Source organism: Syngnathus leptorhynchus, chromosome 21 (genome assembly GCF_054491065.1).
Source record: "Syngnathus leptorhynchus isolate UIUO chromosome 21, UIUO_Slep, whole genome shotgun sequence".
NCBI classification, from domain to species: Eukaryota; Metazoa; Chordata; class Actinopteri; order Syngnathiformes; family Syngnathidae; genus Syngnathus; species Syngnathus leptorhynchus.
In genome coordinates, this window is record NC_141215.1 from 6,326,196 (window position 1) to 6,351,755 (window position 25,560).

Consider the following 25,560-nt stretch of genomic DNA (forward strand, 5'->3'; position numbering starts at 1 on the left):
TCCGCCCCACTGTTACATGATTGTGAAGCTTCTCTCGTGTTCTCCAGTGTGGAAACCACGCTGTGGAAACGTGACTGGGTTGGGGGCGAATCGGACCAATCACCGGCTGCAAAGGGATGTGCGTCACCCAGTAGGCGGGACTTAGGCAGAAGGTGCGGCGCGAGGACTCAGTTGACGTTTGTGTACGTTGCGTCGGAAGTTTAGCCGTCAAAACAGACGAAACACTTCTCCATCCGCTTTGGATACGAGGCACAAAGATCCAGGAGGCATTTAGGAGAGATAAGTGAAAATTTGCGTTGCGATCGGTCGACGTTTTCTATTTTATTTCATTTAATCGCTGTTGTTGCGTGAATTTACATAACCAGCTTTCCCCCGTTCTTTGGCGGGGAGATTTTGATCAGACAGCAAACTCGTTGAGAGCATCACTTGTTGCAACTTTGCTTGAGATGATGTCTTTTGGGCGCATCGTAGCGTAAAAAAAACCTTAGTTGGCGGAATTTTGCTTTGTTTTTGACCCTTTTCGAAAAACAAGTTATACAACGAGGCTGCTCTTTTTTGTTAGACGCGCAAGTCCTAGCGCCCGCCGGGTTGCCTGTCACGTTGCCGTGCATCGCGTGTCGCACTTAAGGGCCAAATGGTTCCCATTCTCACGCGTTCTAAATTCTTCGTCAACATGGAAAAGGTTTTATTAGAACAAGGTTAATTCCTACACACCTTGGCCAGCATATTTACAGATTCCAAAAATACCTTTTAGTTATTATTGTGTCTGGATTTTGCGTTCGTCTCAATCAATCAATCAATCAATTAGAACAGTCAGAACAGAAATAAAAGGACATTTCCAGTCTTGAGGCCTCCATCCAATTGAGTGATGGTCGTGAATACGATCCACTGGTTCAGGAAGGGCTTGCGGCTCCACGACAATCCGTCCCTCAAGGAGTCCCTGCTTGGGGCCGACACCGTCCGCTGCATCTACATTCTCGACCCCTGGTTTGCAGGCTCCTCCAACGTGGGCATCAACAGGTGGAGGTGAGGAGCACACACGTCATCAGATATCGAGCAAAAGAAATGGATTCGAACGCTCATTGGAATGACCCCAAAGGGCTTATAGCAGCTTTTCTTGCGGCGACAGTATAAAGTTGCGTTGCATTGTTATTTTGTAGGTAGTTTGCATCTGTGTCGGTTACGCAACGGCGGACGCCTTTTGTCATGCGTGAATCGCTTAAAAAAGGAACTTTCTCGAACATCTCAGCAAGCGACCACTCGAGGTGAACCCCCAGTCGTGTCGCTGTTACACAAGTGGGTCAGTGTGTGACTCAACCTCCTTGTGTTTGCGACCTAATTTGGCACCTCGGCTATCCCACCCGAGCGGAGCGGGGAGAAAGCCCATCGTGATAAAAAAAAAAAAAAAGTCACCTCGGGGCTTCACCTTTGAAATTTAGAAATGGCTCGGAAAAAAAGGGCTCAATGATGCTTGGCAGTTTCCACCTACCCAAGTTTAGTTGCTGCGGCAACCGCACGGGAAGCTCCGTATTAGTGCCGCGCGTTGTGAGTTGGGCGGATAAAAAGTTGTGTTTTTCCTACCACCTACGCAAACCCGATTCATTTGCTCATCGTCCGCCCCCCTTCCCGCAGATTCCTGCTGCAGAGTCTAGAGGACCTGGACTCGAACCTACGCAAGCTCAATTCCCGTCTGTTTGTGATCCGGGGCCAGCCCACCGATGTCTTTCCAAGACTCTTCAAGGTGGGACGCCCGATGTTTATTTTGGACGTTTGCTTTGAACGCCGACGGTGGTTTTGCTGACGGTGCCGTCGGGTTCTCCAGGAGTGGAACATATCCCGCCTGTCTTACGAGTACGACTCGGAGCCCTTCGGGAAGGAGCGGGACGCCGCTATCAAGAAGCTGGCCTCCGAGGCCGGCGTGGAGGTGAAGGTGCGCATCTCGCACACCCTCTATGATCTCGACAAGTAAGTAGACCCCGCCCCCCTCCCCTCACTCCGCCGATCTTCATGGGAGCGCCACTGAAGGTCCATGTCACCCCGCAGGATCATCGAGTTGAACGGCGGGCAGTCGCCGCTCACCTACAAACGCTTCCAGAGCCTCATCAGCCGCATGGACCCCGTGGAGGTCCCGGCCGAGTTCATCACGGCCGACGTAATGGGGAAGTGCAACACGCCGCTGTCCGACGACCACGACGACAAGTTCGGGGTGCCGTCGCTGGAGGAGCTCGGTCGGTGCAGCAGCGCCACGAGGCGAGATTTGCCGTGCGTCGGCTTTGCCGTGTCTCACGTTGGAGCTTCCCCTCGCAGGTTTCGACACCGAGGGCCTGGCGTCGGCCGTGTGGCCCGGAGGCGAGTCGGAAGCCCTCACCAGACTGGAGCGCCACCTGGAGAGAAAGGTCGGTAGCGTCGCGCGGCGTCATGACGCAGCACGTGGAAATGCTCGCGGCAACTCCTGATCTCTTGGCCGCAGGCTTGGGTGGCCAACTTTGAGCGTCCTCGCATGAACGCCAACTCGCTGCTGGCCAGCCCCACCGGACTCAGTCCCTACCTGCGATTCGGGTGCCTCTCGTGCCGCCTCTTCTACTTCAAGCTCACAGACCTCTACCGAAAGGTGCGAATGCTTCTCCTCCCATGGTTCTCCTTCCTTCGAGCCCACGAGCCGCCATTGACTCGCTTTTGTCAAAAACGACAGGTGAAGAAGAACAGCTCGCCGCCGCTGTCGCTGTACGGCCAGCTGCTGTGGCGCGAGTTTTTTTACACGGCGGCCACCAACAACCCGTGCTTCGACAAGATGGAGGGCAACCCCATCTGCGTGCAGATCCCGTGGGACCGCAACGCCGAGGCGCTGGCCAAGTGGGCCGAGGGACGCACCGGTTTCCCCTGGATCGACGCCATCATGACGCAGTTGCGTCAGGAGGGCTGGATCCACCACCTGGCCCGCCACGCCGTGGCCTGCTTCCTGACTCGCGGAGACTTGTGGATCAGCTGGGAGGAGGGCATGAAGGTAGGCGCCGGGCCGGAAGGCTCAAGATTCTGAGAGAGCTTTTCTTATCTCCAGTGCTTGAATCCTTTTTTTTTTTTTTTTAGGTCTTTGAGGAGCTGCTGCTGGACGCCGACTGGAGCGTCAACGCCGGCAGCTGGATGTGGCTGTCCTGCAGCTCGTTCTTCCAGCAGTTCTTCCACTGCTACTGCCCGGTGGTGTTCGGGCGCCGCACCGACCCCAACGGCGACTACATCCGCCGCTACCTACCCGTGCTGCGCGGCTTCCCGGCCAAGTACATCTACGACCCGTGGAACGCGCCGGAGTCGGTGCAGAAGGCGGCGCGCTGCATTGTGGGCGTGCACTACCCCAAGCCCATGGTGCACCACGCCGAGGCCAGCCGCCTCAACATCGAGCGCATGAAGCAGATCTACCAGCAGCTCTCCTGCTACAGAGGCCTCGGTACGTAACGCGCCAGCCAGGCCGCGCGCGCCCGGCGAGCAAATGCCGAGCCACTTGTCGTCTGACGCCTCATTTTGATGGGCAGGTCTCCTGGCGTCCGTTCCCACCAACTCCAATGGAAACAATAAAGGCTCGACGGACGTGATGGGCTACGAAGCGCCTCACGACGCCTCAGCGGCCGCCGCCCCTTCCGGTGAGTCAACTCACCGTGGGAAGGTCGTGCGCTTCGGACTTATTGATTAACCGCCGGTCTCTCGTCCCCGCAGGCTACCCGGCGGCGGGTCAACCCCAGGCCGACTGGCAGAACAGCGGCGTGATGATGTACCTGCAGGCCGACTCGCAAGCCGGCGCCGGCGCGCACCAGCAAGGTAAGTCGGAAGAGGCTGCAGCACTCTCTCGTTCCCTGTGGAGCCGCGGTCCTTCATGCCCGCCATTTTGTTTTCGCAGGCTACGTCAGCTCCAGCATGATGTGCTACCCTCAAGGCAGCCGACAGAGTCCCGCGCTTCACAAAGGTTTGTTTTCCTCGGGGACAGAGCAATTGTCATGATTCCTTGAATTTGTGCTTATGTCCTATTTTTCTTTTTTTTTTTTTTTCTCTCTTCAAGGACTGGAGCATCACTCCAGCAACGCTCCCGTGAGCAGCAAGCGTCACTGCGAGGATTCCGGAAACAGCAAAAGCTCAAAAGTCCAGAGACACTAACTACAGGACAGAAAAAAAAAAGGTTTGTCCTTTTACTCTCGTGTCAACTTTACGCGCCACAATTCATTTCCAATACTCATATTTGATCTTTTGCGCCTTGCAGTCATTTCCATGCGGCGATGCCCTCGCCCGCCACGATGTCATCAAAGATGTTTGTTGAAATGCCGACATCCCGGGAGAGCGCCGTGCTATTTCTTCATCCAAGGGTTGAATGCAAAAAAGTTGTCGTGTATATAAAGAACCCCCCCCCCCAAAAAAACTCACATACATGTTGTACATATTTGACTATATTGTATGTGTCCTCTCTCTTTGTGTAGCATCATAGATCCATTTTATATATTTTTGATATGATAAAAAAAAGTCATTAATGGATGTTGTTGTTTTTTTTGGGGGGGGGGGGGGTGCTCTCCATTAAAGGGCCCAAAAGAAAGTATGAAAAATGTTGCCGCCTGGTTCACCTCCTCCCGTTTGAGGCTATTTAATGGCTTCAGTGCTTGTTGACTGGTTGTGTTTTTCACTGTGGATGCAAAATCACTTTGACCTTTTCATGACCTATGACTCACTATGTGCGCCCCCTCGCCACCATTGTATATATGAACTACTACTGCAAACAATTGATTCTAAATGTACTTGTTTCATTAAAATAACTTAAAAGTACTGTTGTTGCACTCTTCTTTTTTGGGGATAATTTTGCATACGTTCATTATCGGATTCGGATTTCAATTTTGATCAAGTGTTCAAATCGATTATGAATTCACTCGTCTGTCGGGTTGACGTGGCAATGACGTCACAACGGAAAGTCCGGCGCGAAAAACCTCTGACGTCACGTAATCGCGACAGTGATGATACACGTACTTTCTTAAAAATACTTGATTCCAAACATACGCTCGCAATTAAGGTAGGCTATTACGTAAAATTACTTCTATTACTTAAGTATTCTTGTTGTAACCCTGTTTATGTCTTTATGAACACATTTACGAATGTGATTTTCTCTGTTTCATCCCGTAGCCTAACTCGACACCGAAAAAAATGCTCATTTCTACCGGACATTGTAATGGGTGAGTAATGCGACTTTTGATTACTTCAATGTAATGATGAGGATGTGGGTTCAAATATCACCTATGAAAAAGTGTGTTTGGTTTGAAACATTTACTTTCAAAAACTGCAATTACTGGATTGACCCAAATGACTTGTACCGCACAATATAAGCCACTAGAGGGCGCTCAATGCACGTTCACGCGATTGAAGAAAATGACTAGTCTCAAAAAATCAGTTTAAAGCACAAATTAAGTCCTAAAGCAATATGAGCAAAATGCAGTTGAGTTGTGTCTGTGTATTGTTTTTGCAAAAGAACAGTGACGGGACAACTAAAATTCACAACAATTCATTTGACTCCCATTCCATTAAGAAATTCCTCACGTGTTTTCACATACTTGGACAGTAAACAATTGTGATTGTGCTATTTTTGACTCAGTTGTTGGTGGCTACTAGCAAAGCACTTGGGGAGCACCTGTTGGGCTCATTTTGCACCTTTTGCGCAATAGGCGATTCCCGTCCCGCTTTTCCCGTTGAGCTTAACGTTCGAGGCTGCCTGAAATTCAACTCCGGTTGAACATAATGATCTCTCTTGACTGGAAGGAGGCGCAGGGGGAGGTGGGGTCTTTTCAATTGGGATTCCCAGGCGCCAGAAAGAGAGCGAGCACCTGTCCCTGCCGTCACTTAGCGAGCTCATCCTCACCAAAGGCGCCTTTTGTTCTTTTCTACAAATAACCCCGAGCCGAGAGTCGGCGAGCCCCGTCTCCCAGCGCAGGAGCAGTCCCTCCCACTAAGCCAATGCGCCGAGAGCCTCGAGAAAAGTTTTAATTACATTCCAGAGCGCAGACCGAGACATGCAAATGTTGACGGACGGAAGCGTGGATGTAGAAATGGATGAATTGCGGATAGATGGAATAAACAAAGGAAGGCTCACCCCTGCGTGAACCTTTCAGCGTGAACTTTAGCCACCAGGCCTAAAGCGCTAACTGTAGCGTCACGTCAAAAATGGTCAGGACGGATTAATGCGACCCCCGGGCCGTTCCGCAGGCGGCCGCCCATGGCGTCGTTGCAAAGATTTATGAACTTAATTTTGCACTGGAGCTTATCAACAGCCTTCGGCGCGCTTGAATTTTATTGGCGGCAGCGACACAAGTGTGTCGTGCATCTGTCGTGCCTCCGAAATAGTCTCTGGGGGTGGAACGAGGAACGCTTCGGGGTCAGACCGTAGGCAAGGGTTTTTTGGGAAAGGGGGGGGGTGATGGCTCGGCCGAAAGACTTGGAGAAAATAGATGCTCGCATCTGTCTCGCCATCTTTCCTGTGGAGAATGTTCCGCGTCACATGATCCCGGCAAAGCTTTAAAAGAGTCGAGCCAGAGCTCAGTCTTCAGACGGCATCCAGGAAAGACATGTCGGACGAAGAGGAGATCCCGGAGGAACAGGAGGAGTACGATCAGGAGGAGGAAGAAGAAAAGCAGGAAGAGTATGAGGAGGAAGATGAGAAACAGGAGCACGAGTCCAAACCTCGACCCAAAACCACGTACGTGCCCAACATCGCCCCGCCCAAGCTGCCCGACGGCGAGAAGGTGGATTTCGACGACCTTCACCGCAAGCGCGTGGAGAAGGACTTCAACGATCTGCAGGGCCTGATCGAGTTGCACTTCTCCAACCGGCAGAAGGAGGAGGAGGAGCTGGTGGCCCTACGCACCCGCATCGAACGGCGCCGCTCCGACCGGGCCGAACAGCAGCGGGAGCGCGCCGAGCAAGAGCGCGAACGCCAGGCCCGCGTGACCGAGGAGCGGGAGCGGCGCGAGGAGGAGGCGGCCAAGCTGCGCGCCGAGGAGGAGGCCAAGAAGAAGAAGATCTTCACCAACAAGTCCTTCGGAGGCTACCTGCAGAGGGCCGACCAGAAGAAGGGCAAGAAGCTGACGGCCCGCGAGGAGAAGAAGAAGGCGCTGCTGGAGCGCCGCAAGCCGCTCAACATCGAGCACCTCAACCAGGACAAGCTGGCCCAGAAGGCGGAGGACCTGTGGGCTTGGCTCCACCAGCTACACGCCGAGAAGTTTGAGCTGGCCGAGAAGCTCAAGCGGCAGAAGTACGACATCCACGTGCTGCGCAACCGCGTCAGCGACCACCAGCGCGGCTCCAAAGCACCCAAGACCTCGCGTGGCGCTAAGGGAAAGTCCGGCTCCTGGAAGTGACATCATTTTTTTTTCTCCAAGCTTCCTTTCACTTTGTTTGTTGTTGTTGTCTTTGCCATCAAATGTTTGAATGAGGTCAAGCACGTGAAAATAAAGCTTGCATTCTGTTTTTGTTGGGACTTTGATTTAGATTTGACGTGAAGGTAAAAAAGAAGTCCAGATGAGGAAAATTGACAGAGGAAAGATCCTCTTTTATATATTAGCTCGCTAAAGAGAGGCCGCCATTGTGGCATCCCTCAAATTGAGGTGGGACTCGACAGCGTCCAGAGGTATGAACGAGATTTGGGCGCCTCCGACAGCGCATTCATCATCTCGGGCGAGTCTTCAAGCCAGATTAGAATAGCAACGGCGGCCCCTTGACTTTATTTCTGCTTCCAAGACCATCATAACATTGAAGAACCTTCTCAGCACCAGTTGTTAGCATCCAGGAGATGAATGTTTCCTTTTTTTTCCTAATCAATTGGAACGGCGTGACCGCTAACGTCGCTCACTCGAGTCAGGTGACATTAGTTCCCGAATGCTTGGTGCCTTCTGATGAACGGCCTCATTTAGATTCACGCTCACGTCCTCCGCCGTGGGTCTCTGACGTGATTCACGGCCACTCCCACACGTGTGCGCTCGCCATCGAAAACTGTCAAGGCGTCCCCGGCTGGATGAATCACACGACAGCCGCCTATTAGCTGGCGAGCTGCGTTGTGGAGGTGAAAGACTCAAAGTGCTCTAATTGGGCTTCTCGGGGCTAATTTGAGCATCTCATTTCAAGTTTTACTTTTCAATTTGTTTGCTGGAATTTTGGAAATTTGTATGCTATTATCCCCGAGTTGTTGTTTTTTTTCTTCCTGTCATGGCGCATCAAGCAAAGGAGGCCGAGTGATGAGAGCAGATGATCACAGCTGCAGCCGTCGGGTAAAACATCTATTTATAAATGCGCACAGCCGCCTTTCACAAACAAGAGACGTGGTGAAGCAGCATGTGACTCACCGCCTTGTAAAAAGTCAACAAGTCGTCTTGTGTGCAATCAACTCTTTATGTGACCTAAAGAAAAAATATTACAGCCATGTATACTTCTCTTTTTTTACAATGACGCCGTTATTCATTTTAATGGCAGCGTCATAAAGCCATAATGGCCGCCGACGTTGCATAACCATCGACCCGTTTGGTCCTTTATTGTCGCCGGTCCTTGGAATAGGAGTGCGGGCTGCTAGCGCGCCATTAGCATCGTGACTCCTGACCCGCCACGTTTGTGGCAGAAAGCCTAATGACAAAATGGAGGCGCCCCGACGGATTCAATAGAGCACAATTTCCTCCTTCATAAATATTCATGCCATGTGTTTACGAGGAAAAATCTCCGCACATTAGCCCGACCGTAAGCCGCGGTAGCGTTCGTCTCAAAGAAAGCTTTGTTTTCATAATGAGCCTTTTCACCGGAAATTATTTTGATGGATCGGTTTAGCGCCATTTGTGCTAAAACAACCCCATCTTGATAGCACTGCTGAAATTCAAAGTGCAACAGCTGCGTTGTTGACGTTAGCCCCCTGGAAAAAGCCACTCCGCCCGCCTTTTAAGCTGAAATGACACATATTAGAGTACGCGCCAATTAGGCCGTCCAAAGAAGGCCTTCGGAAACGCTGGTTGCCAAGGGGAACCGACGTTAGCGTTGGCCGCTATTGTGCGAGCCAATTTGGAAAAGGAAGATGTTTCCATCACAAGATCAGAATATTCTCTTCATGTGTGGCCAGCAAAAAGATGCGTTTGCCTTCAAAGCACTTGTGACATTTAGCGGGAGGCTAATGTGCGCCGCTAACAAAGTGAAGGGTCTTGCTTTGATATTTCAATTCAATTTTGATTTTTTGTTGGCCAAAGTCAGGCAAAGTGGTAGGTTTCTAAAAAATACATATAATTGATGGCTGACTTGAAAAAAAATGAACACACTAAATAAATGTCGTTGTCCCTTCAGGTTGGCTTCAAAGTTTTTGGCACCGCAAGTTCCGATCAAGCCGAGCAGGGTAAGTTTCCAAACAACACAACTCCACCAATGGTTTGACATACATGTCGGTTTATTGTGATAAAGTCCATATGAAACTGATACAATAAATAATCTTCCAAATGTGGACTTTGAGTTACAAAAGTTCTCACAAATTGTCCTGACATGATGTGGCGGTACCCAACGCGTAAGAAACATGTCACCAAACAATATACAAGTTAAAACAATTTGAAATCGGTACATGAGAGGCATGCTCAGAAGAAAATCTGGATTCGGAACACAAAGGGCAGTGCACGTATCATTGCGCGGTGTGCTTGTGCTAATATAACAGTACATAGCCTTGTTTTTTATTTTATTTTATTATTACTGACAAGACATTGTCGTGGATGCATCAAACACTTGTATGGCTTTGTGTAAAAAATAAATAGACATCTTCAATGTTTTTACCCCCCCCACCCACACACACACACACACACACACACACTTAACCTGTAAAAGGTGCTGTACAATAAATACCAAAATAAATTGAAGAACGTATGTCTTTGTAAAGCTATTAAGCGAGCGAGTTTTCTGTAGTCCCACGTTTAACCTCAAGAGGGAGCCATACAAGTTTTTTTTTTTTTTTTTTTAAACCCACAACAAATCGCACAAGTCCAGTGAAACGAATTATAGTCTTACATGAGTTAATTCAAGACAAAAACTTGACTAAAACGTTCACATTGTTAGCTTAGCATCCAGAGTAGCGGATGTGCTAATTGCTCTCCTAAGCTCTTTTTGTTTTTTTTATTTACTTTTATTTCCTTACTCACGGATACATGAAATCTGGTCCACATGAAAACGTCCATTGATATAATTCACTGCACTGTACACACGCACGACGAGGTGCTATTTTGTATTGTCGAGTTGTTCGGGTGGAACCAAAGCACACTAGAATCACTTCACTTTGCACTTTAACCGTGATTGTAGACCGAAGAATCCACTACAGGTTTGGAGTACTTACGTGTAAATATATATATATATATAAATAAATACCATCTAGTGTATATTTTTTTTCATATATTTGTCTGCTACATATCTCTGCTACATTCTCCTCATCTCTGCTTGTGTTTTGACGCACGCTGTGAGATATCGATTTTTTTTTTTTTTTCTTGACCCTATAAATGCTTTTATGGCACCGAGCAGTGGAGCCCTTAACCCTTGTGCCGTTCCAGAGTCAAGTGTGGGGAAAAAATGTCTGAAATAGGAGGCAATACGCTTTTTGTTCAAGTAGAAGCCAGAAAGTTGCCTTCATTTGATGGACGGAAGGGGCGTCACGGCGTCTGCGGCGGTTTGGGCGACGGACACGAAGCTTGACTCTCGAAGCTCGCTCCCCTTCCGGGCCACTAAAATATTCGAGAAAGGAAAAAAAAATCGCTTTAGGTGGATGTTTTCATTTTCTAAACTCATCCATGGCACAATAAAAAAAAGAGTCGACCTCTCCCAGGGCGTGCCAATGGGTGATGGGCTTTCGCGGGTAGGCCAACATTTCATTCCAGTGATCCCGTCCGAGGCCTTGGGCGTCCGGTCCGGCCCGGCACACCCCGATCACCTCGTTGTGTCCGACCCTGCGGGCGAGATGCGGTCAGCGACGCCTCCGACTCGCCTCACGTGCGGCGCGTTGGCTCACCGGTCGTAATCCATCACCATGATGGAGAGGCTGACTTGTTCCACGTTTTCCGGGGGGATGTCGAAGATGATGGCCTCGTTGTAGATCGGGTTGAGAGTGCTCTTCTTGGTGGTGGTTTTGCGTTTCTTCAGCCTACGTCCCTCGCAGATGAGATGGACCTTTACGTAAGGATCTGGAAGACAAAAGAGCTTTTAACGAGGTCCCGCCGCCTCCCTCTGCGTCGTGACCCCCCGCCGACGGGTTTGCCGTACCTGAAGAGCCTGTGATGTCCATGGCTTTGAGGTTCCGGCATTTGATGACGGTCAGAGTCATCCGCCCCGCTGTGGGGAGGTAGCACAGCGAATACATGATCTCCCCCAAGTCCACCGTCTCCTGAGGGGGAGAAAATGAACATTTGCTTCCTCGTTAGCATTAGAAAAGCTTTGATTGGACTCACCGTGGTGGCGGCGTGGATATCCTTCCACAGCACGGCCTCGCGAGAAAGATCAGAGAGCTCAAAGAGGTTGTCCACCACCACCTCGCCGATCATGTCGTGGCTGGTGAAGCGGTCAAAGTCGTAGACGCTCAGGTGCAGCTTGCGGTTGCACAGCTCGTCGTACGCCGCCGCGAAACGGAAGCTCTCGTCGAACGTGGGGTTCAGGTTCTTGCGCTGGACCCGCGTCTGGAACTTCTTCTTCCTCTCCGGCAGCAGGTAGACCTTCACGTAGGGGTCGGAGGTTCCCGTGAAGTCTTTAGCGGGGAGGTCCAAGCCTTTGAGGATCTTCACCACCAGCGCCTGCTCCTCGTAGTCGTAGCGCAGCGCGAAGCTGAGCTTTCCGCAAGTCTGGACGGCTTCTCTGGGCTGGCCTTCCGAGTCCACCGACTTCTGCTTGTAGAGTTCCGGTTTGATTCTGCCGATGCTGGCCGTGGACGACTGGCGGAAAGGCACCGCGTCCACGCTGAAGTCGAAGCTGTTGACGTTCATCTGGCGCGGCAGGTGGCGGCGGAACGAATTGTGCCTACGGAAGAAGGGCGGCAGTCAGCTCGGCTTTGGAGATATTAACCGGGTTGGTCGTGAATGAGTTAAGCGTGGACGCTATTAAAAACAATCGTCGGGATGGATAAATAAAAGCACGACCTGGTCGCAAGGTCCACATTGAGAATAAATACTCGCTGGAATCTTGTCACGTTAATGACGGGCGTTGGAGTCACCGAGAGCTCGCCGGTGTTTAATTAGTGATGCTAAGTGCCGAGTGCGTGCTGTGAGGGTCCGCGCGCGCACACACACACACACACAGCTTGAGGCAACTTGCTAATTATGGACGTCCTCGAAAACAAAGGCCAAGTGTGTGGCGATTGTTTAACGACTGGGGTGGCTTGCGGCCGTTGCCATGGCAGCTGGATTCACACATCCAGCTCGATGTTGGGCTTCCAAGCAAGGTCAGCGTGACTCGGACGGAGGGGATCTACCTGGAGGACGAGGTGGGCTCGGTGGTTTGCCTCTGGATCTTGGCCTGGTGGCTCAGCTTCTCTCTGATGGTGGTCTGCACCTCGGCCGGGATGTCCGGCGACGTCTGGCTGATCTTCATGGCCGCCTCCAGGAGCTTGACCGAACTGCGTCCGTTGGACTTCACCTCGGGCGACTGCTTCATCTTTTCCTCCGCCGGCGCCGTTTTATCGGGCAACGGCGACGAGTCGTCGGGAGGCGCCTCGGGGAAGGCGACTCGGAGCCCCGCGTTGTTCCCCCTGTGCACCGTCAGCGCCTTGCTCCTCCAGAGAGGCCAGCACAGCTTCCAAAAGACAAAGAGAGACACGGCCAGCAGGGCCAGGCCGCAGAAGCCCACCACCACGGCCAGGAGGCTGATGGAGACGTCTGCGGAGAAAACAAACGGCAGGTGACAAGAATGAAGAAGATTCGCCGCAGCCTCAGCCCTGACCTGCCGGAAAGCAAAACTTCAGGACAAAAACGGACGAGCGCGATCATGCAACAGATGGAAAGAGGGGGTGGATTTCTTGCCTTGTTTTTATCATCTTGCACAAGAGGAGGACTTTACCTGCGTGTCCTTTGGCCGGTATGCCGCTGCCGCTCTCCAGGGGGAAAATATCCGAACATTTCTCCCGATCCACGTGTCCGGTGAGGCAAAGATCGGTGACGATCTGCAGAGCCCTCTGGCACAGAGTGACGCCGTCCCCGCTCCGGATGCTCATGTCTCTCCGATTAAGCCATTGCATGCCGGAGGAGGAGGGGGGGCCGGGGCGGCGGGGGTTCATCGGGCCCGCCGGTCACGGGTGGCGGCCGGCCGCCTCGGCATCCGCGCCGGCTCGTGGCGGTGCTGAGGAGCGGAGCGTGCGAGCGCAACGGGTGGAGCGGGAAGCCTCCACGTGTGCGTGGAGTGCAGCGAGACAGTGAGAGGGGACCTGTTGCGCCACGAGAATACATCACCCCACCCTCCTTTCCCGGGACCACCCCCTCCTCTTCGGGGACTGGCCACCTGTAGCAAGCAATGATTGCAGCATTGCATGTTATTGTTACATAAAAATATGTCGACATGCTCATTGTGTGCTTTTTTTGTCTGTTATGTAAGCTGACGTACATTCTGCGCAAAGGGTGAAAAAAAATATATAGAAATAATGATTCCATTTTTTTTTTTCTTAAATGACTAAGATGCAGAAGATGCAACAAACAGGACTGCTCTTAAATCTCTTTCGGTGGCGAAAATTGAGCGTGAGGCGCGCTTCTGTCATTGCCATTAAAATTGAATACAAACACAGTGGCAGCGCCATGGTTACGCCTCCTCCGGAGGTCACCGCTCTACCCGTGGCCATGAGAAGAAAAAAGCCTCGCTCGTTATGCCACTCGCTCATCGACAGCCTTTTAGAAGCAACACAAATTTTGAATCGATTTACCTTTTTGTCCTTTACATGGCGAGGCATGAAAATCAAATGAAAAATGAGAATACTTTTATCTTGGATCAAATTTAATGAGAAAAACTTTTCAATCAATACATTTAATTTTACAAGAATGAAATTAAAAAGCACCTAATATTTTTCTATTTATTTGACACCTTTCAAGCTTTTTTGAACACAACGTGAAACTTGACTTATCTCCAGCCCGTTCTTCATTTCATCTTAATTCCCAACTCGAAATCTCCCAACGCGAGCTACACAGGTGCATCAAAAGGGTCGGTCGGTCGGTCTCCTTGACAACGGTACACACGGGAAATTGTACGTTAAAGCGTCTGTTCCAGCGATCTCCCCTGCCGTTAATTCGGCTGCCGAAAGCGACGGAGGGAGAGAAAACATATTTGCCGGTGCGTCGCTATCGGGAAATCAGCCGATAAGCGACAAAACAAATGTACCTTCACGACGATGACAAATATTTTGCTTATCTGCTCGGGCAAGGTCAAGCAATTTTCTCTCCGTGCGCTAGGTTACTGCGGGTCGTCGTTGATCCTCCCTAAATTTGATAATCGTTTCCCTCCCCTTAACGATTTGAAGGATAATCATAATTACACACGGCGGCTGGTGCTTTGGCACCTCTCGTTGCCGTGGTTACGGTAATTAATACCACTCGTAACCTCTCTATGTGCTGTCAGAAAAGGACATTTTAATTACAGACGGCAGAGAGCGGCATCGTGAGCGCCGAGATCCCCAAGGTGGCTAAAATCAGCTTGAGTGGGCTAAAAGAAAAAAGCCAAAAGTTAAAAAAAGACAAATCTGGCCAACAAGTGGTTAAATGAAGAAATGTCGAAAAAAAACAAAAAATCAACGTAAACATGACTCAAGTGGCTAAATTGAGGCTGTGAAGAATTTGGCCTCTTAGCTAACAAGAAGCTAAAATAAGATAGATTCAAAAACTGGCTCAAGATGCCAAATCAAAATGCTAAAAACAAAAATTGTCGAGAAAGCCTGTGGCTAAAAAAAAACTTGACAAGCATGACAAAGTGGCTTTTGCGGATGAAGAAAAAATCTGTTGATCTAAAAAGGTTCAATTTGGTTTTTGTGGTGGTGCCAAAATGTCAAAAGGGGGACACAAAATGTTTTTTTTTTTTTTTTTTTTCCGGCTGCCGACGTGTTTCAACATCAGGCTGACTTGAGTTTTTGGTTGTTTTTATTTGGAGGCCAAACAAGGCGCCTTGGTCTCGCTTGACAAGAATGGATCTCCAAATGTATTCATCATTTAGCGTTTGTCTCAAATTGGCTTCCAGCAGCTGGAACCAAGCCAACAAGAGCTTCTGTCTGATTGAACTCCACAGAGACGTACACCCGCGCAGATCAAGCCAGCCAACGGATCAATAAGCGCGTCTTGATGAAGAAGCCGTTTTCAAAGTCTACCCTTCTAGATGGAAGGGACGCCATTGAAACGCTTTTTGTTGACAGCGCGGCGGCATCCGCAGTGTTGCTCTTTGGAAAAGCTGTCGTCATGGCGACCGGAGGGCCGCTCAATACAACCCGGGGAGCACCGGAGACACGCTTGCGGGCGAGCTATTCGGAAAGGCAAATTCCAGCAAACACCTTCAGCTAATCCCCATTCGGCCGCCCTTAAAAAGTTCGCGACGCCACGGCCAGGTCGGAAGCGTTTAGATAACGCCGACATCGCAGGTTGTGTAACACCTCTGGAGTCACATGCTGGGATCGACACACTCCATGGGAAATTGTTCTCACCCCCCGCTGGATGAAGGCGCCGCAACGTGCCTTCACCCAAACGCTTCTCTCGCCGTGACTTTCTCGACAGAGGCGTCTTTTATCTGATCCGGCTCATTCGATTAGCCGCCGGCTAATGCGGCCTTAGCCCATTTTCGATGAGGAGGCGTCGCAAATGCGATTGGGCTCATATTGGGCAAGATCGCGTTACCCAATCGGGACCCGACGACGCGACCCCCCCAACTCGAAAGTCCTTTCATTACTTCTTCGAGTACTTTGAGTCGCCGTCGTGTGTTTTTATAGAAAGGCCATTTGTTTAAAAACCACGCGGCGTGTAAGCCGGAGAATATCGCCGCTTGTTTCCATGGCGACTGCCCTCGAATCAACTTCTCGATGGTTCTGTAATAAGCGCGAATGCCCCTCCAAGTCCTGAGCTTATAATTTGATGTTTAACTTTTTCCTTTCTGCGCATTTTTTGCTTCTCTTGAGACCATCAGCGTGACTTTTTGACGCTCTTTGGCATTTGTGACGAGAGCGAAATGTGGGGAAATATCATCGTCCCCTTTATCAGACTTGGCAACAAAAAAAAAATGGTGCCATCACGCCACAGACACCTTTAAAGTTCAGCCATTTTGCAGACTGCAGACAAGCTAGCAACTATTCAGGCCCGAGTAATAGATGACTCAGATGCTCCAAAAAGTTTCTTCTGGCTGGGTCTCCTGTCTGACATGGCTCGTAATAGATAAATAAATTGTCATTTTCCAGATCAATAAATTTGGATTGGCCCCTCCCTCGCTGAAAGGAGCTCAAGTTGCCACTTTGATGCGCTTCTGCTAGCCGCCGTGCAAAGCTTCTCCACCCCTGGTGGGAGCCTGTCACTTTCACTTACTTCCAACGTCTTGTTTATTCGCCGCTGCCGCCGCAGCGAGACGCCACTCGCCGTTATGTAACACCGAGCACATCGCGTTTCGAAAGTTTGCACCCTTTTGCGCTTATCCTCAATTTTCATCTTGGGGAGGGCATCCGCGAATCCGATAGAGTTGCCAAGCTAACCTGGAATTTCTTCCAGCTCATCAGGAAACAAACATCTGCTGAACTTTAATCAGGGCCGCAGATTTGATCACCGGGCGGCGACAAAGCCATTCATCACGTTGCGGCGGGCCCACGCCGTGCGACTCCGCCGCCGCCGCCACGTGCTCGCGAGAACAAAAAAGCAGCTCATCAACTTGACTCCAAGGCTTGTCGAGCGGACCGAGATTTCACACTTGATCCTGTTTTCCCCTTCAAACGTCTCTTTCCGGTACGCATCGATGATACATTTAGCTCACGGTTTACGCTTCGGCGAATGTTTCCTTGTCTCGATTGTTTGATGCTCTGCATCTCATGTTGGATGGCTTTGAAAACCGAGTGGAGCGAAGGCTTGGAATTTCTGGGACAAAATAACTTGGAATAGCTTGGAAAAATAACCTGGGACAGAGTGAAAGATGACCTTGAACACAATCTAATGGCGGGAAGGTGTGGGGGCAGACGTTTTGCTTGTCAGATGGCTCCTCGGCCCGTTGAAGAGAGACCGCTGACGGACGGATGGTTGGCAACGATGAACTCGGCGCTAGACTGATGGCTCGACCTACGAGCGATTGTCGAGACAGACTAATGGCCCGACGCCGCCGGGGGGCCGGGGGGGGGGCTTGACAAACTAATAGCCGTAGTGAGAAGACTCAACCGAGCGAAAAGAACTTTAGCGGCGGGCTCTCTCTCAAAGAGCAACAATGGCCGGGTAAGTCCGGCACGTTGTCATTACCAACGAGGAGAAAATTAGGGCTTGTCATCGGGGAGAGGAGGGGCGCTCTCGCTTGCTATTTTCCACCAGCGTCCCCCCCCCCCCCCACGGGGAGGCCAGGTGAAGTGACGGCCGTTGCTGTCTGCCGCCGTTGATGCCCAAATGAGCTGTCATGCGTGATTTGCCGGTGCATTACGACCTCTTGACTGCCTTGGTATTTGGAGATGCACAGGGAACCACACACACACACACACACACACACACACACACACACACACACACACACACACACACACACACACACACACTGCATGTGATGCTTGTCATTTTAACTATCTACCTGTCACAAATAAAATGTCTTTGCTGCGTGTTTTATGATTATTGTTAATATTGTTATCATTCAGTATCGGGGGTTTCCCCCCCTACAATAGCCTGAAACATGAACTTCTGCCCTCTAGTGGCGCTTATTATCAACAAATAAATATCCAATTGGATAGCATAAAAAAATGCAACTAATATTCCATTCTGAAAAGAAATGTCATTGATTGTATTCGCCTACCAGGCAACGCCGACTCATCTCTAAGCCCTTGATGCAACTTAATGCCCTTGAGCAAAGCACATCTCCGCCCGCCCGCCCGCCCACTCAGTCTGCTTTGTGTGTTAAGTTGTGTGTAGTCTGCAGCGCGAGAGCGAGAGCACACACAGCCGAGTGCAAGTTAAATTTCCCTTCCGAGAGGTCTAATGGAATAAAAGAAATCTCCTTGCTGTCTCTGCTTGTACTTCCAAGCAACAAGGTTACCATGGTCACTGCGTGATGGGCTCTCCGCTAAAATGACACGTTGATTTTCCAGACTTTATTGTTTTCATAATTAAACTGACATCGCAGTTGTCAGGTGGAGGAAAAAAAAAAGGTTACTGACTGCAGCCTGTGGGTGCTATTTGTATGGTAAGTGCTAAATTTCTGGATGCAAATGGGATCAAATTTGTGTACGTAGGCATGAAAAGGCCTCTACCGCCCTCTGCTGGTGGACACGCTGAAAATAGAGTGTTCCAAACGGGTTCATTTTTAAATATGGCTCACGCTTTGGAATTGTTTGTGGTGCCTTATTTTGAACGAACAAAAGCCACGTTGGAGATGAACGCCTTCGTTAGTTTTATTTTGAAATATTGTTCCACATCCTGTTTTGTTTTGAAGGCGCGAAAGGAACATCTTTTTGGCCTTCTTGTCTCGTAAGGGAGAGCTTGATGGCGTCCCCCCCCCCTCAGTTCGGTCCAGTTCCAGCTCTGAGAAGACAAAGTCGAGCGAACGAGCGACCGAGGGGGACGTCCGCGATGACGCTGCGCTGAAAAGTGCTCCAAAGCGAGGCCAATTCACCCCGAAGAATTCACATTTTACCAAAGCGGTAAGTTTTCGAACACTTTGGTTGACATAAGAACTGTGCTCACCACTTTTTTAAATTTGTTTTAGATGAGATAAATAATACTGAAAATGTTGAATTAACATTAAAAAGATAGTTTTTGTTTAGATATACCGAACAACCAATATGCGGCAGTGAGTTATTGAAATATTTATTGACTAATAATTCTTGCTTTCTCCATTTTGACTGGATTGCTTTTCAAAGTCACTGGCAATGACTTGAAATTGCTGACTCGAAATGTTTTTAGGATTTTGAAATGAGAAAACCGCTGCGGCGTTTACGTGGTGATGCTCAGCTTCCAGGATGCCAATTGAAAATGACAGCTGAGCTCCATGTTGCAGCCCGACTAGGCAGGCAGCCGACTAGTTGGGCTGCAATCGCTGTCGGGCCGTCATAACAAAGACAACATTTGGTGATGTGAGCTTCAAATTAAAATTGCACATGACGCTGGATCCTTTTTTTGAAGCTCCGCTTTTGAGTTAAACGCATTTAGTTGTTTACAAGATTTTGCAATTTTATGACTCGCGATCATCTTAATGTCATTGAAATGATCAGCACCCCGTGAGCGCTTTCCGAGGCTGTTTTGTTCCGTGGCTCTTTTTTTTTTTTCCATGGTCGTTTGGCAGGCAGGAAACGCTTCCTGGAAGGCCCACGCCAGGCAGGCTCTTCCTGAGGGGTCTCTTCAATCCCTTTTATGGTTCCGTCCCGACCAGCATTTCAGCGATCTGGCGAGTCGTGACCGCCGCCGCTGAGGAGGAGACGGCGGCGGGGGGGGGGTGAAAGGTCGGAAACGTCAGCGGGGACGTCGGTACCAGGCACTTTGGGGAGCGTTAACCTGCTGAGGAATGCGGAGCGCTCGCAACCCTCGCTCGACCTCTTCGGAGCGACCCAGATCACCTGGCAAACGTCAACGTTTGTTTATTTTCAAGTTCCATCAGCCAACGCGGAGAAGCTGACGTCAGCGTTTTTGCAAGTCATAACTCCTGCCAAAAATCCGGAGACGAGAAGGGGGTCCACTGCAACTCGCTGATGTATTTTCCAGACCCTTTCTTTTTTTTTCCCCTCCCTCATCTTCTGGTGCCTTTGTCTGTTTTAAAAATCAAATATGCCCCACCCTGCGATTTTCAATCATCTTTTATCGCCACCCAAAACATTCTTCCGAGTCTTCTCTTGGATTGAACCGTGAGAGGGAAAATATTTAGATTTAAGCTCGATTACTCGTTTAGTGCGCTGGTACTCGCACCCCGCCGAGATGAGCCGCCGCGTTCCCTCATCCTGCGGAAATAACTGCAAAGAAACATCATTTCACGTTGGGAGTGGAGAAGCTGACGTTTTTCCAACAGGCCTCGTGTCCTGTGTTGTGTTGTGCTAACCATGCAGGAAATGAGGTCAGGCCTACAAACCCCCCCTCCAAGAAAAGTGAACAAGGAAAGCCACTGTCCTCGTGTTAATCGTGCTCATGCCAGTTGTGGGAAAAAATCTTCATCCATCAGCGTCCACCGACGTGTGAAATACGCCCCCTACTGTCAAACCGGAGTAGTTGCAATCTGCTCCACACATGACTTTTTTTTTCTTCTTGTCTGCCAGGCCCATTGGAGGAGAAGATGATGTCTGACGCCAGTGAGATGTTGGCGGCCGCCTTGGAGCAAATGGACGGGATTATTGCAGGTAGGAAATGGGGGAGGGGGGCACATCTGGAAAGCATTGCAGTGGGAATGTACGTGATCTCCCGACCCCTCATTCCACTCCTACCTGCTGTGTAATGTGAGCTCATCTGAATCTGGAAAGCTGCTGCTGCTGCTGCTGCTGCTACTGGACGGATTCCTTCTTGAAAAGCAAAGCAAAAAAAGTTTCCATTGTTCCATTGAGTGACACACGCTAATGATTATTCGAGCTTCGGCACTTGTGAGTGCAGGCTTTCATTTTTTTTCCGCTGTCCTTTCCAATGGGAAGGGGGATCACATGAGAAGCCGCCAACGGCACAAGCGCCGCCGTCATGGTTGTTTTCACATTTCAAAAAAATGAAAACTCTGAGCTCATATTTCCCTGCTTCTGATTGGCCAACACGTGATGGCTCTATTTTTTTTTTTTTTTTCAGGCTCCAAGGCCATGGACTACTCCAACGGGCTGTTTGACTGCCAGTCGCCCTCGTCGCCGTTCCTGGGCGGCCTGCGCGTGCTGCACCTGCTGGAGGACCTGCGGGGGGCTCTGGAACTCATGGACAACCAAGAGCGAGACAACCTACGCTGCCAGATCCCCGACTCCACCGCCGAGGGGCTGGCCGAGTGGCTGCGGGGACGGATGGTAAGCGCCGGCCGGCCGGCCGGCCGGGAGAATCTATCAAAATAAAGCAGACGTTCGCTCGTTGCAGACAAACGGCCACGGCGTCGAGAACGTCCACCAAGAGCGTCTGGCTCGCCTGGAGAGCGACAAAGAGTGCCTCATCCTCCAGGTCGGTCGGCTAAAGTGGCTCCCAGCTGGCCGCGAAAGCTTAAAGATGCTTTCCACTCGCAGGTCAGCGTCCTCACAGACCAGGTGGAGGTGCAAGGGGAGAAGATCCGCGACCTGGACGGCTGCCTGGAGCGCCACCGGGAGAAGCTCTGCGCCACCGAGGAGCTGCTCCAGAAGGTACTCGCCGGCCGGCGTTGCCGCGCTCCCCCCGCTGAAGCGCGTCTTCTCCCAAGGAACTCGTGACTCGCTCGGCGCTGGAGACCCAGAAGCTGGAGCTGGTGACGGAGCTGTCTGCCGTCAAGCTGCAGCTGAGCGCGTTGGATCAGCAGGTAGTGGAAAGTGCACTCTCGCCTCCCCGCTAATTGTTTGGAGGTTCCGTGGCGGGATGACGTGACGAGCCCCCCCGCCGGCTGTTTCCTGCCTCAACATGGAAGGTCACGCTCTTCCTCTGCAGGAAGTGGGCCACTTGCGTCTGCGTGTGGCCGACTTGGAGAGTGAGCGTCTCCAGTGTGAGAGGAAAAGCAAAGCTTGCAAAGTGAGCCCCCCCGCCCCTCCCTCCCTCCTCCATGTGTTGAATTCAATTCTATTGCATTTGACCACCGTCGCACGTGGACTGACGTTATTTTTTTGTTTGTATCTCCGTCTATTCTCCGCTCTTAACGTCTTTCCCGCTACTAACGTCGCCTCCAAAGCGGGCGGCGGGAGCCGAGCTGAAGGTTTGAGCTTCTCGTCCTTTTTTTCCTCCTGCTGCTCCTCTTTTTGTGGCCTTCTAAACCCGCCGCTTCCCCCTCACCGCTTTCCCCCGACTTTCCCGCACTGCGAGTGTAAGTGCCTCCGCCGCCGACACGCCGTCATCGCCGCCGCCGCCGTCACGTGACCTTTGAACGGCGGCGGCGATGGATCTGACTTTGCTTCTTTGGCACGCAGGAAGAGCTGCGGCTGCTACAGCGGGAGCTGGAGGAGCGAGAGGCGCAATTGAGGAACTTGAAGGAGGAGAGGGGACCCGAGGGGCCGCCCAGGGGTGAGCGGCAAATCACATGAGTGCGAGAAAACGACAAAGCGTGACAAAGATGCTACGCTGACGATCACGAGAACAACTTTGGGATTCTCGGTCACGCCGAGGTTCAATCGGAGGCCACGTTGTGATTCCTCGTTTAACTTCAGCGCTTCTCGTTCATCTCACGATGCGTCTCGCCGTTTGCCGAGCCGCTCGTGTGCTTTTTCTTTTCCGCCAGATGCCGAAATGGCCGAGATGAAGACGCTGTTGGACTCGCTCGTGTCGGCCAACGACCAGAAGGTGCGGGGGGGGGGAGAAAAAACAAAATAAAAGTTGACCGCGATGATGTCACTCACGGTTTTGTTTTTGCGGTCAGGAGCGAAGGATCAAAGAGTTGGAGAGCACCCGAGTTCTGGAGAACGTGCAAGGTAGAAAGAAAGCGACGCAAGTCACCTTTTTGGTTCTGCTCATTGATTTTTCCACTTTGGCCACATGGGGGCAGCATAATACATGAATTCAAATCCATGTAGCGCTTTTAAATATGTCATTCTTGCTTCCCGCTAAGTTTGGCCTTCAGAGAGGCCGAAGGAAGCCGACTACGCCGACATCGCAGATGATGGCTCGCTTCCCGCCCAGGCCGGGCCGGCGTCGGAGGGCCGTGCGGGAAGGATCTCGGCCCAAGTAAGGCGGACTCCCCCCTCCTTAGGGGTTGACCCGCTTTGGGCAAAATATGCCATTGTTTTTTTCTTCCTCATCCTCGCTGCAGTCTCGTCCCTTGCCGGATTTGCGTGCGGCGTCTCCAAGCGACTCGGAAGAGCAGGTGAGCTCCACTTGACGTCGCTGCCGCCTTTGTTGACCAAAATCCAAAGCGCTTGCTGACTTCATGTCTTCCGTTTCGAGGCCAAAAGCAAGATCGGCACTTTGGCCGAGCGAGACGTCTTCGGCGCCAAGCGGGTCCGGGCCTCCCTCGGTCGGGGCTTCTTCAAACTGCGGGGGGGGAAATATGCCGAGACCGAGGGCAAAGTCCCGGAGCACCTGGACTTGGCCTCCTCTGCTCTGACCTCGTCGCCTGAGAGCAAGAAGAAGTCCAAAGGCTTGAGGAAGTTCTTGGGCAGGTAGGGAGTCTTCCCACCATCTTGTCCTCCACAACGTGACTCTTTTCCCCTCCAGGCTGAAGAGGAGCCACTCCACGTCGTTGAAGGCCAACGACGAGGCCGACTTCCGGCGCGGGGGCGTCCGGGCCACGGCGGGGCCTCGCCTGGGCGGCTCGCCATCTCCGACGGAGGCCCCATTCTCGCGCTGGACCCGAGAGGACGTGTGCGAGTGGCTCCACCAGCAGGGCCTGGGCTTGTACGCCGCCGCGGCTCACGGCTGGATCCGTTCGGGACAGAGCCTGCTGCAGGCGTCCCAGCACGACCTGGAGAAGGTCGCACGTCGCTAAGCTAACATCCGCAGAATGTGACCGCAGTGACGCAATGTGTGCTTTGGCGTCGCCGTGCAGGAGCTGGGCATGAAGCACCCTCTTCACAGGAAGAAGCTCCAGCTGGCCCTCCGGGCTCTCGTGTCGCACGACGACCTCCTCCGAGGCGACCTGGACCACCACTGGGTGACGCGTGAGTGTTCCGGCCGGGGTTGCGGCCACGTGGACCCGAGCCTCACGGAGCGTGTGCCTCGCAGGCTGGCTGGACGACGTGGGCCTGCCGCAGTACAAGACTCACTTTGAGGAGGCCCGAGTGGACGCGCGCATGCTGCACTACATGACTGTGGTCAGGACAAGACTTTATTCTTCAACCATGTCTTCATTTTGACAAAGTCTGTTTCTCTTAGGAGGATCTCCTGTCGCTGAAGGTGGGCAGCGTGCTTCACCACCTCAGCATTAAGAGGGCCGTGCAGGTCCTGCGCCTCAATTCCTTCCAGGCCGACCGTCTGCGCCGCCGGCCCGCCCGAGAGGTAAAAGAAGCCCGGGCTCGCTTGGCGCAAATGACACCGTCCGTCCGTCCGTCCGCAGACGTCCACGCGACCGCTCGACGTGATCCAGTGGAGCAACCACCGCGTGATGGAGTGGCTGCGCTCGGTGGACTTGGCCGAGTACGCGCCCAACCTCAGAGGCAGCGGCGTGCACGGCGGTCTCATGGTCAGAACAAGCCACGTCAGCCAATCAAAAGGTCCAGCTTTGATTTCTCATTCGTTTCTTCTCTCCGAGGTTCTGGAGCCGCGCTTCACCGTGGACGCCTTGGCTCTGCTGCTCAACATCCCGCCGGGGAAAACGCTGCTGCGGCGCCACCTGGCGACGCACTTCCACCTGCTGGTCGGCGACGACGCGCAGAGGCTCAAGCAGGAGTGTCTGGAAAACCCCGACTACGTCGTGCTCACCGCCGCCGCCAAGGTCAAGGTGGGAGACGAGAAAGCATTTCCGAACGAATCTCCACGAAGGAGCATTTTGCGCACGTTGTATTTTGCGCAGCCGAGACGTCTGTCGTTCGGCAGCTTCGGAACGCTCCGGAAGAAGCGTCACGACGACGGCGGCGAGTACGTGTGCCCCATGGACGTGGACACGGACATCGGCGTGGGCCTCCACCGGGACCCCGAGGACCACCTGGAGCAGGTACGACCGCTCCTTACCCGTTTGTCACTCGGCTCTCTCATCCATAACACGTTTGTCTCGGGCCAGACGGACGACTCCGAGGGCGCCGTCAGGCAGATCGGAGCTTTTTCCGAGGGACTCGATCATCTGACGGTGAGGAAAGGCCTCCTAAGGCTGACCTGAGCTGAGCTGAGCTGAGCTCACCGTCTGCTTCCAGAGCATGCTGGAGGACGAGGAGGTTTTCGGGGAGATCTCAGCAAGCCCGCCAGAAGGCGAGCGATGCCATGAAGACGCCACAAGACTCGTCAAGTAACGCTACCGTGCGTGTGTGTGTGACTCTTTGCGTGTTAGTTGTTTTGGGTGAAGACCTACGTACTGCATACAATTCAATTATGTTTCTTTTTTTTTTGCAATAAATAAATCAAAAACAAATTTGGTTTTATCCTGTCTTTTCAATCAGGTGCTGACTCTTAGATAAGATGATTTGAAAAATACCAAAGTACAAATGAGGAAATATTTTATCACAGGAATCTACTTTCAAAACGTGAACACAATTGAATCATTAAGGTTAGTCACAATAAATGACATTACATGTGGCTAAACAAGGTAAACAATTGTATGAGTGAAATGTTTATTGCATAATATAAATGAAATTGTCGATGTACTTTTCTGACAATAAAA

At 51.6% G+C, this 25,560-nt stretch overlaps 4 protein-coding genes across 11 annotated transcripts; 3 read left to right on the plus strand and 1 right to left on the minus strand.

Annotated features, from left to right (window-relative positions):
* Nucleotides 1–111: 111 nt before the first annotated feature.
* Nucleotides 112–4,800, plus strand: cry1a (cryptochrome circadian regulator 1a). The gene is made up of 13 exons (XM_085902257.1): nucleotides 112–1,026; nucleotides 1,633–1,741; nucleotides 1,823–1,965; nucleotides 2,044–2,228; nucleotides 2,308–2,396; nucleotides 2,471–2,611; nucleotides 2,693–3,004; nucleotides 3,088–3,442; nucleotides 3,528–3,635; nucleotides 3,709–3,810; nucleotides 3,890–3,955; nucleotides 4,049–4,165; nucleotides 4,247–4,800. Exons 1-12 carry the CDS (start codon nucleotides 869–871, stop codon nucleotides 4,141–4,143), a joined length of 1,863 nt encoding a protein of 620 aa, XP_085758383.1. The 5' UTR covers nucleotides 112–868; the 3' UTR covers nucleotides 4,144–4,165; nucleotides 4,247–4,800.
* Nucleotides 4,801–4,951: 151 nt separating this feature from the next.
* LOC147040407 (liprin-beta-1-like) lies at nucleotides 4,952–25,498 on the plus strand. 7 transcript variants are annotated; one of them, XM_085902644.1, is made up of 25 exons: nucleotides 4,952–5,041; nucleotides 5,152–5,201; nucleotides 9,334–9,382; nucleotides 18,625–18,832; nucleotides 20,435–20,515; nucleotides 20,946–21,151; nucleotides 21,219–21,299; nucleotides 21,362–21,475; nucleotides 21,532–21,627; nucleotides 21,753–21,833; nucleotides 22,226–22,319; nucleotides 22,534–22,595; nucleotides 22,672–22,723; nucleotides 22,861–22,976; nucleotides 23,062–23,115; nucleotides 23,196–23,410; nucleotides 23,466–23,721; nucleotides 23,797–23,908; nucleotides 23,973–24,061; nucleotides 24,123–24,245; nucleotides 24,304–24,429; nucleotides 24,499–24,687; nucleotides 24,760–24,900; nucleotides 24,967–25,032; nucleotides 25,097–25,498. In XM_085902644.1, the coding sequence occupies exons 5-25, from the start codon at nucleotides 20,452–20,454 to the stop codon at nucleotides 25,190–25,192; spliced, it is 2,433 nt and encodes an 810-aa protein (XP_085758770.1). In that variant the 5' UTR covers nucleotides 4,952–5,041; nucleotides 5,152–5,201; nucleotides 9,334–9,382; nucleotides 18,625–18,832; nucleotides 20,435–20,451; the 3' UTR covers nucleotides 25,193–25,498. The 7 variants fall into 7 exon arrangements, with proteins under 7 accessions (XP_085758770.1, XP_085758764.1, XP_085758769.1 ...); XM_085902640.1 differs by adding an exon at nucleotides 8,234–8,282 and having other exon boundaries at nucleotides 4,981–5,041; nucleotides 24,304–24,687; XM_085902638.1 differs by having other exon boundaries at nucleotides 24,304–24,687.
* On the plus strand, nucleotides 6,455–7,485 carry tnnt2c (troponin T2c, cardiac). Of its 2 annotated transcripts, XM_085902646.1 has the most exons (2): nucleotides 6,455–6,761; nucleotides 6,852–7,485. In XM_085902646.1, the coding sequence occupies exons 1-2, from the start codon at nucleotides 6,585–6,587 to the stop codon at nucleotides 7,374–7,376; spliced, it is 702 nt and encodes a 233-aa protein (XP_085758772.1). In that variant the 5' UTR covers nucleotides 6,455–6,584; the 3' UTR covers nucleotides 7,377–7,485. The 2 variants fall into 2 exon arrangements, with proteins under 2 accessions (XP_085758772.1, XP_085758771.1); XM_085902645.1 differs by having other exon boundaries at nucleotides 6,455–7,485.
* On the minus strand, nucleotides 10,671–13,276 carry syt10 (synaptotagmin X). The gene is made up of 7 exons (XM_085902649.1): nucleotides 13,060–13,276; nucleotides 12,476–12,878; nucleotides 11,463–12,024; nucleotides 11,278–11,398; nucleotides 11,027–11,198; nucleotides 10,835–10,964; nucleotides 10,671–10,742 (listed from the first exon to the last, which is right to left on the minus strand). Exons 1-7 carry the CDS (start codon nucleotides 13,274–13,276, stop codon nucleotides 10,671–10,673), a joined length of 1,677 nt encoding a protein of 558 aa, XP_085758775.1.
* Nucleotides 25,499–25,560: the final 62 nt, after the last annotated feature.

Bases quoted from the DNA above. Each gene is read 5' to 3' on its own strand.
- cry1a (XM_085902257.1), top strand. From the start codon at position 869: ATGGTCGTGAATACGATCCACTGGTTCAGGAAGGGCTTGCGGCTCCAC. The intron at 1,742-1,822 runs GTGGGACGCCCG...CGGGTTCTCCAG, and splicing joins TCTTTCCAAGACTCTTCAAG to GAGTGGAACATATCCCGCCT. The intron at 2,612-2,692 runs GTGCGAATGCTT...CAAAAACGACAG, and splicing joins TCACAGACCTCTACCGAAAG to GTGAAGAAGAACAGCTCGCC.
- tnnt2c (XM_085902645.1), top strand. From the start codon at position 6,585: ATGTCGGACGAAGAGGAGATCCCGGAGGAACAGGAGGAGTACGATCAG.
- syt10 (XM_085902649.1), bottom strand. From the start codon at position 13,276: ATGAACCCCCGCCGCCCCGGCCCCCCCTCCTCCTCCGGCATGCAATGG. The intron at 12,879-13,059 runs GTAAAGTCCTCC...TTTTCTCCGCAG, and splicing joins ACCGGCCAAAGGACACGCAG to ACGTCTCCATCAGCCTCCTG. The intron at 12,025-12,475 runs GTAGATCCCCTC...CTTCTTCCGTAG, and splicing joins GAGCCCACCTCGTCCTCCAG to GCACAATTCGTTCCGCCGCC.
- LOC147040407 (XM_085902638.1), top strand. From the start codon at position 20,452: ATGATGTCTGACGCCAGTGAGATGTTGGCGGCCGCCTTGGAGCAAATG. The intron at 21,300-21,361 runs GTCGGTCGGCTA...TTCCACTCGCAG, and splicing joins AAGAGTGCCTCATCCTCCAG to GTCAGCGTCCTCACAGACCA. The intron at 24,688-24,759 runs GTGGGAGACGAG...TATTTTGCGCAG, and splicing joins CCGCCGCCGCCAAGGTCAAG to CCGAGACGTCTGTCGTTCGG.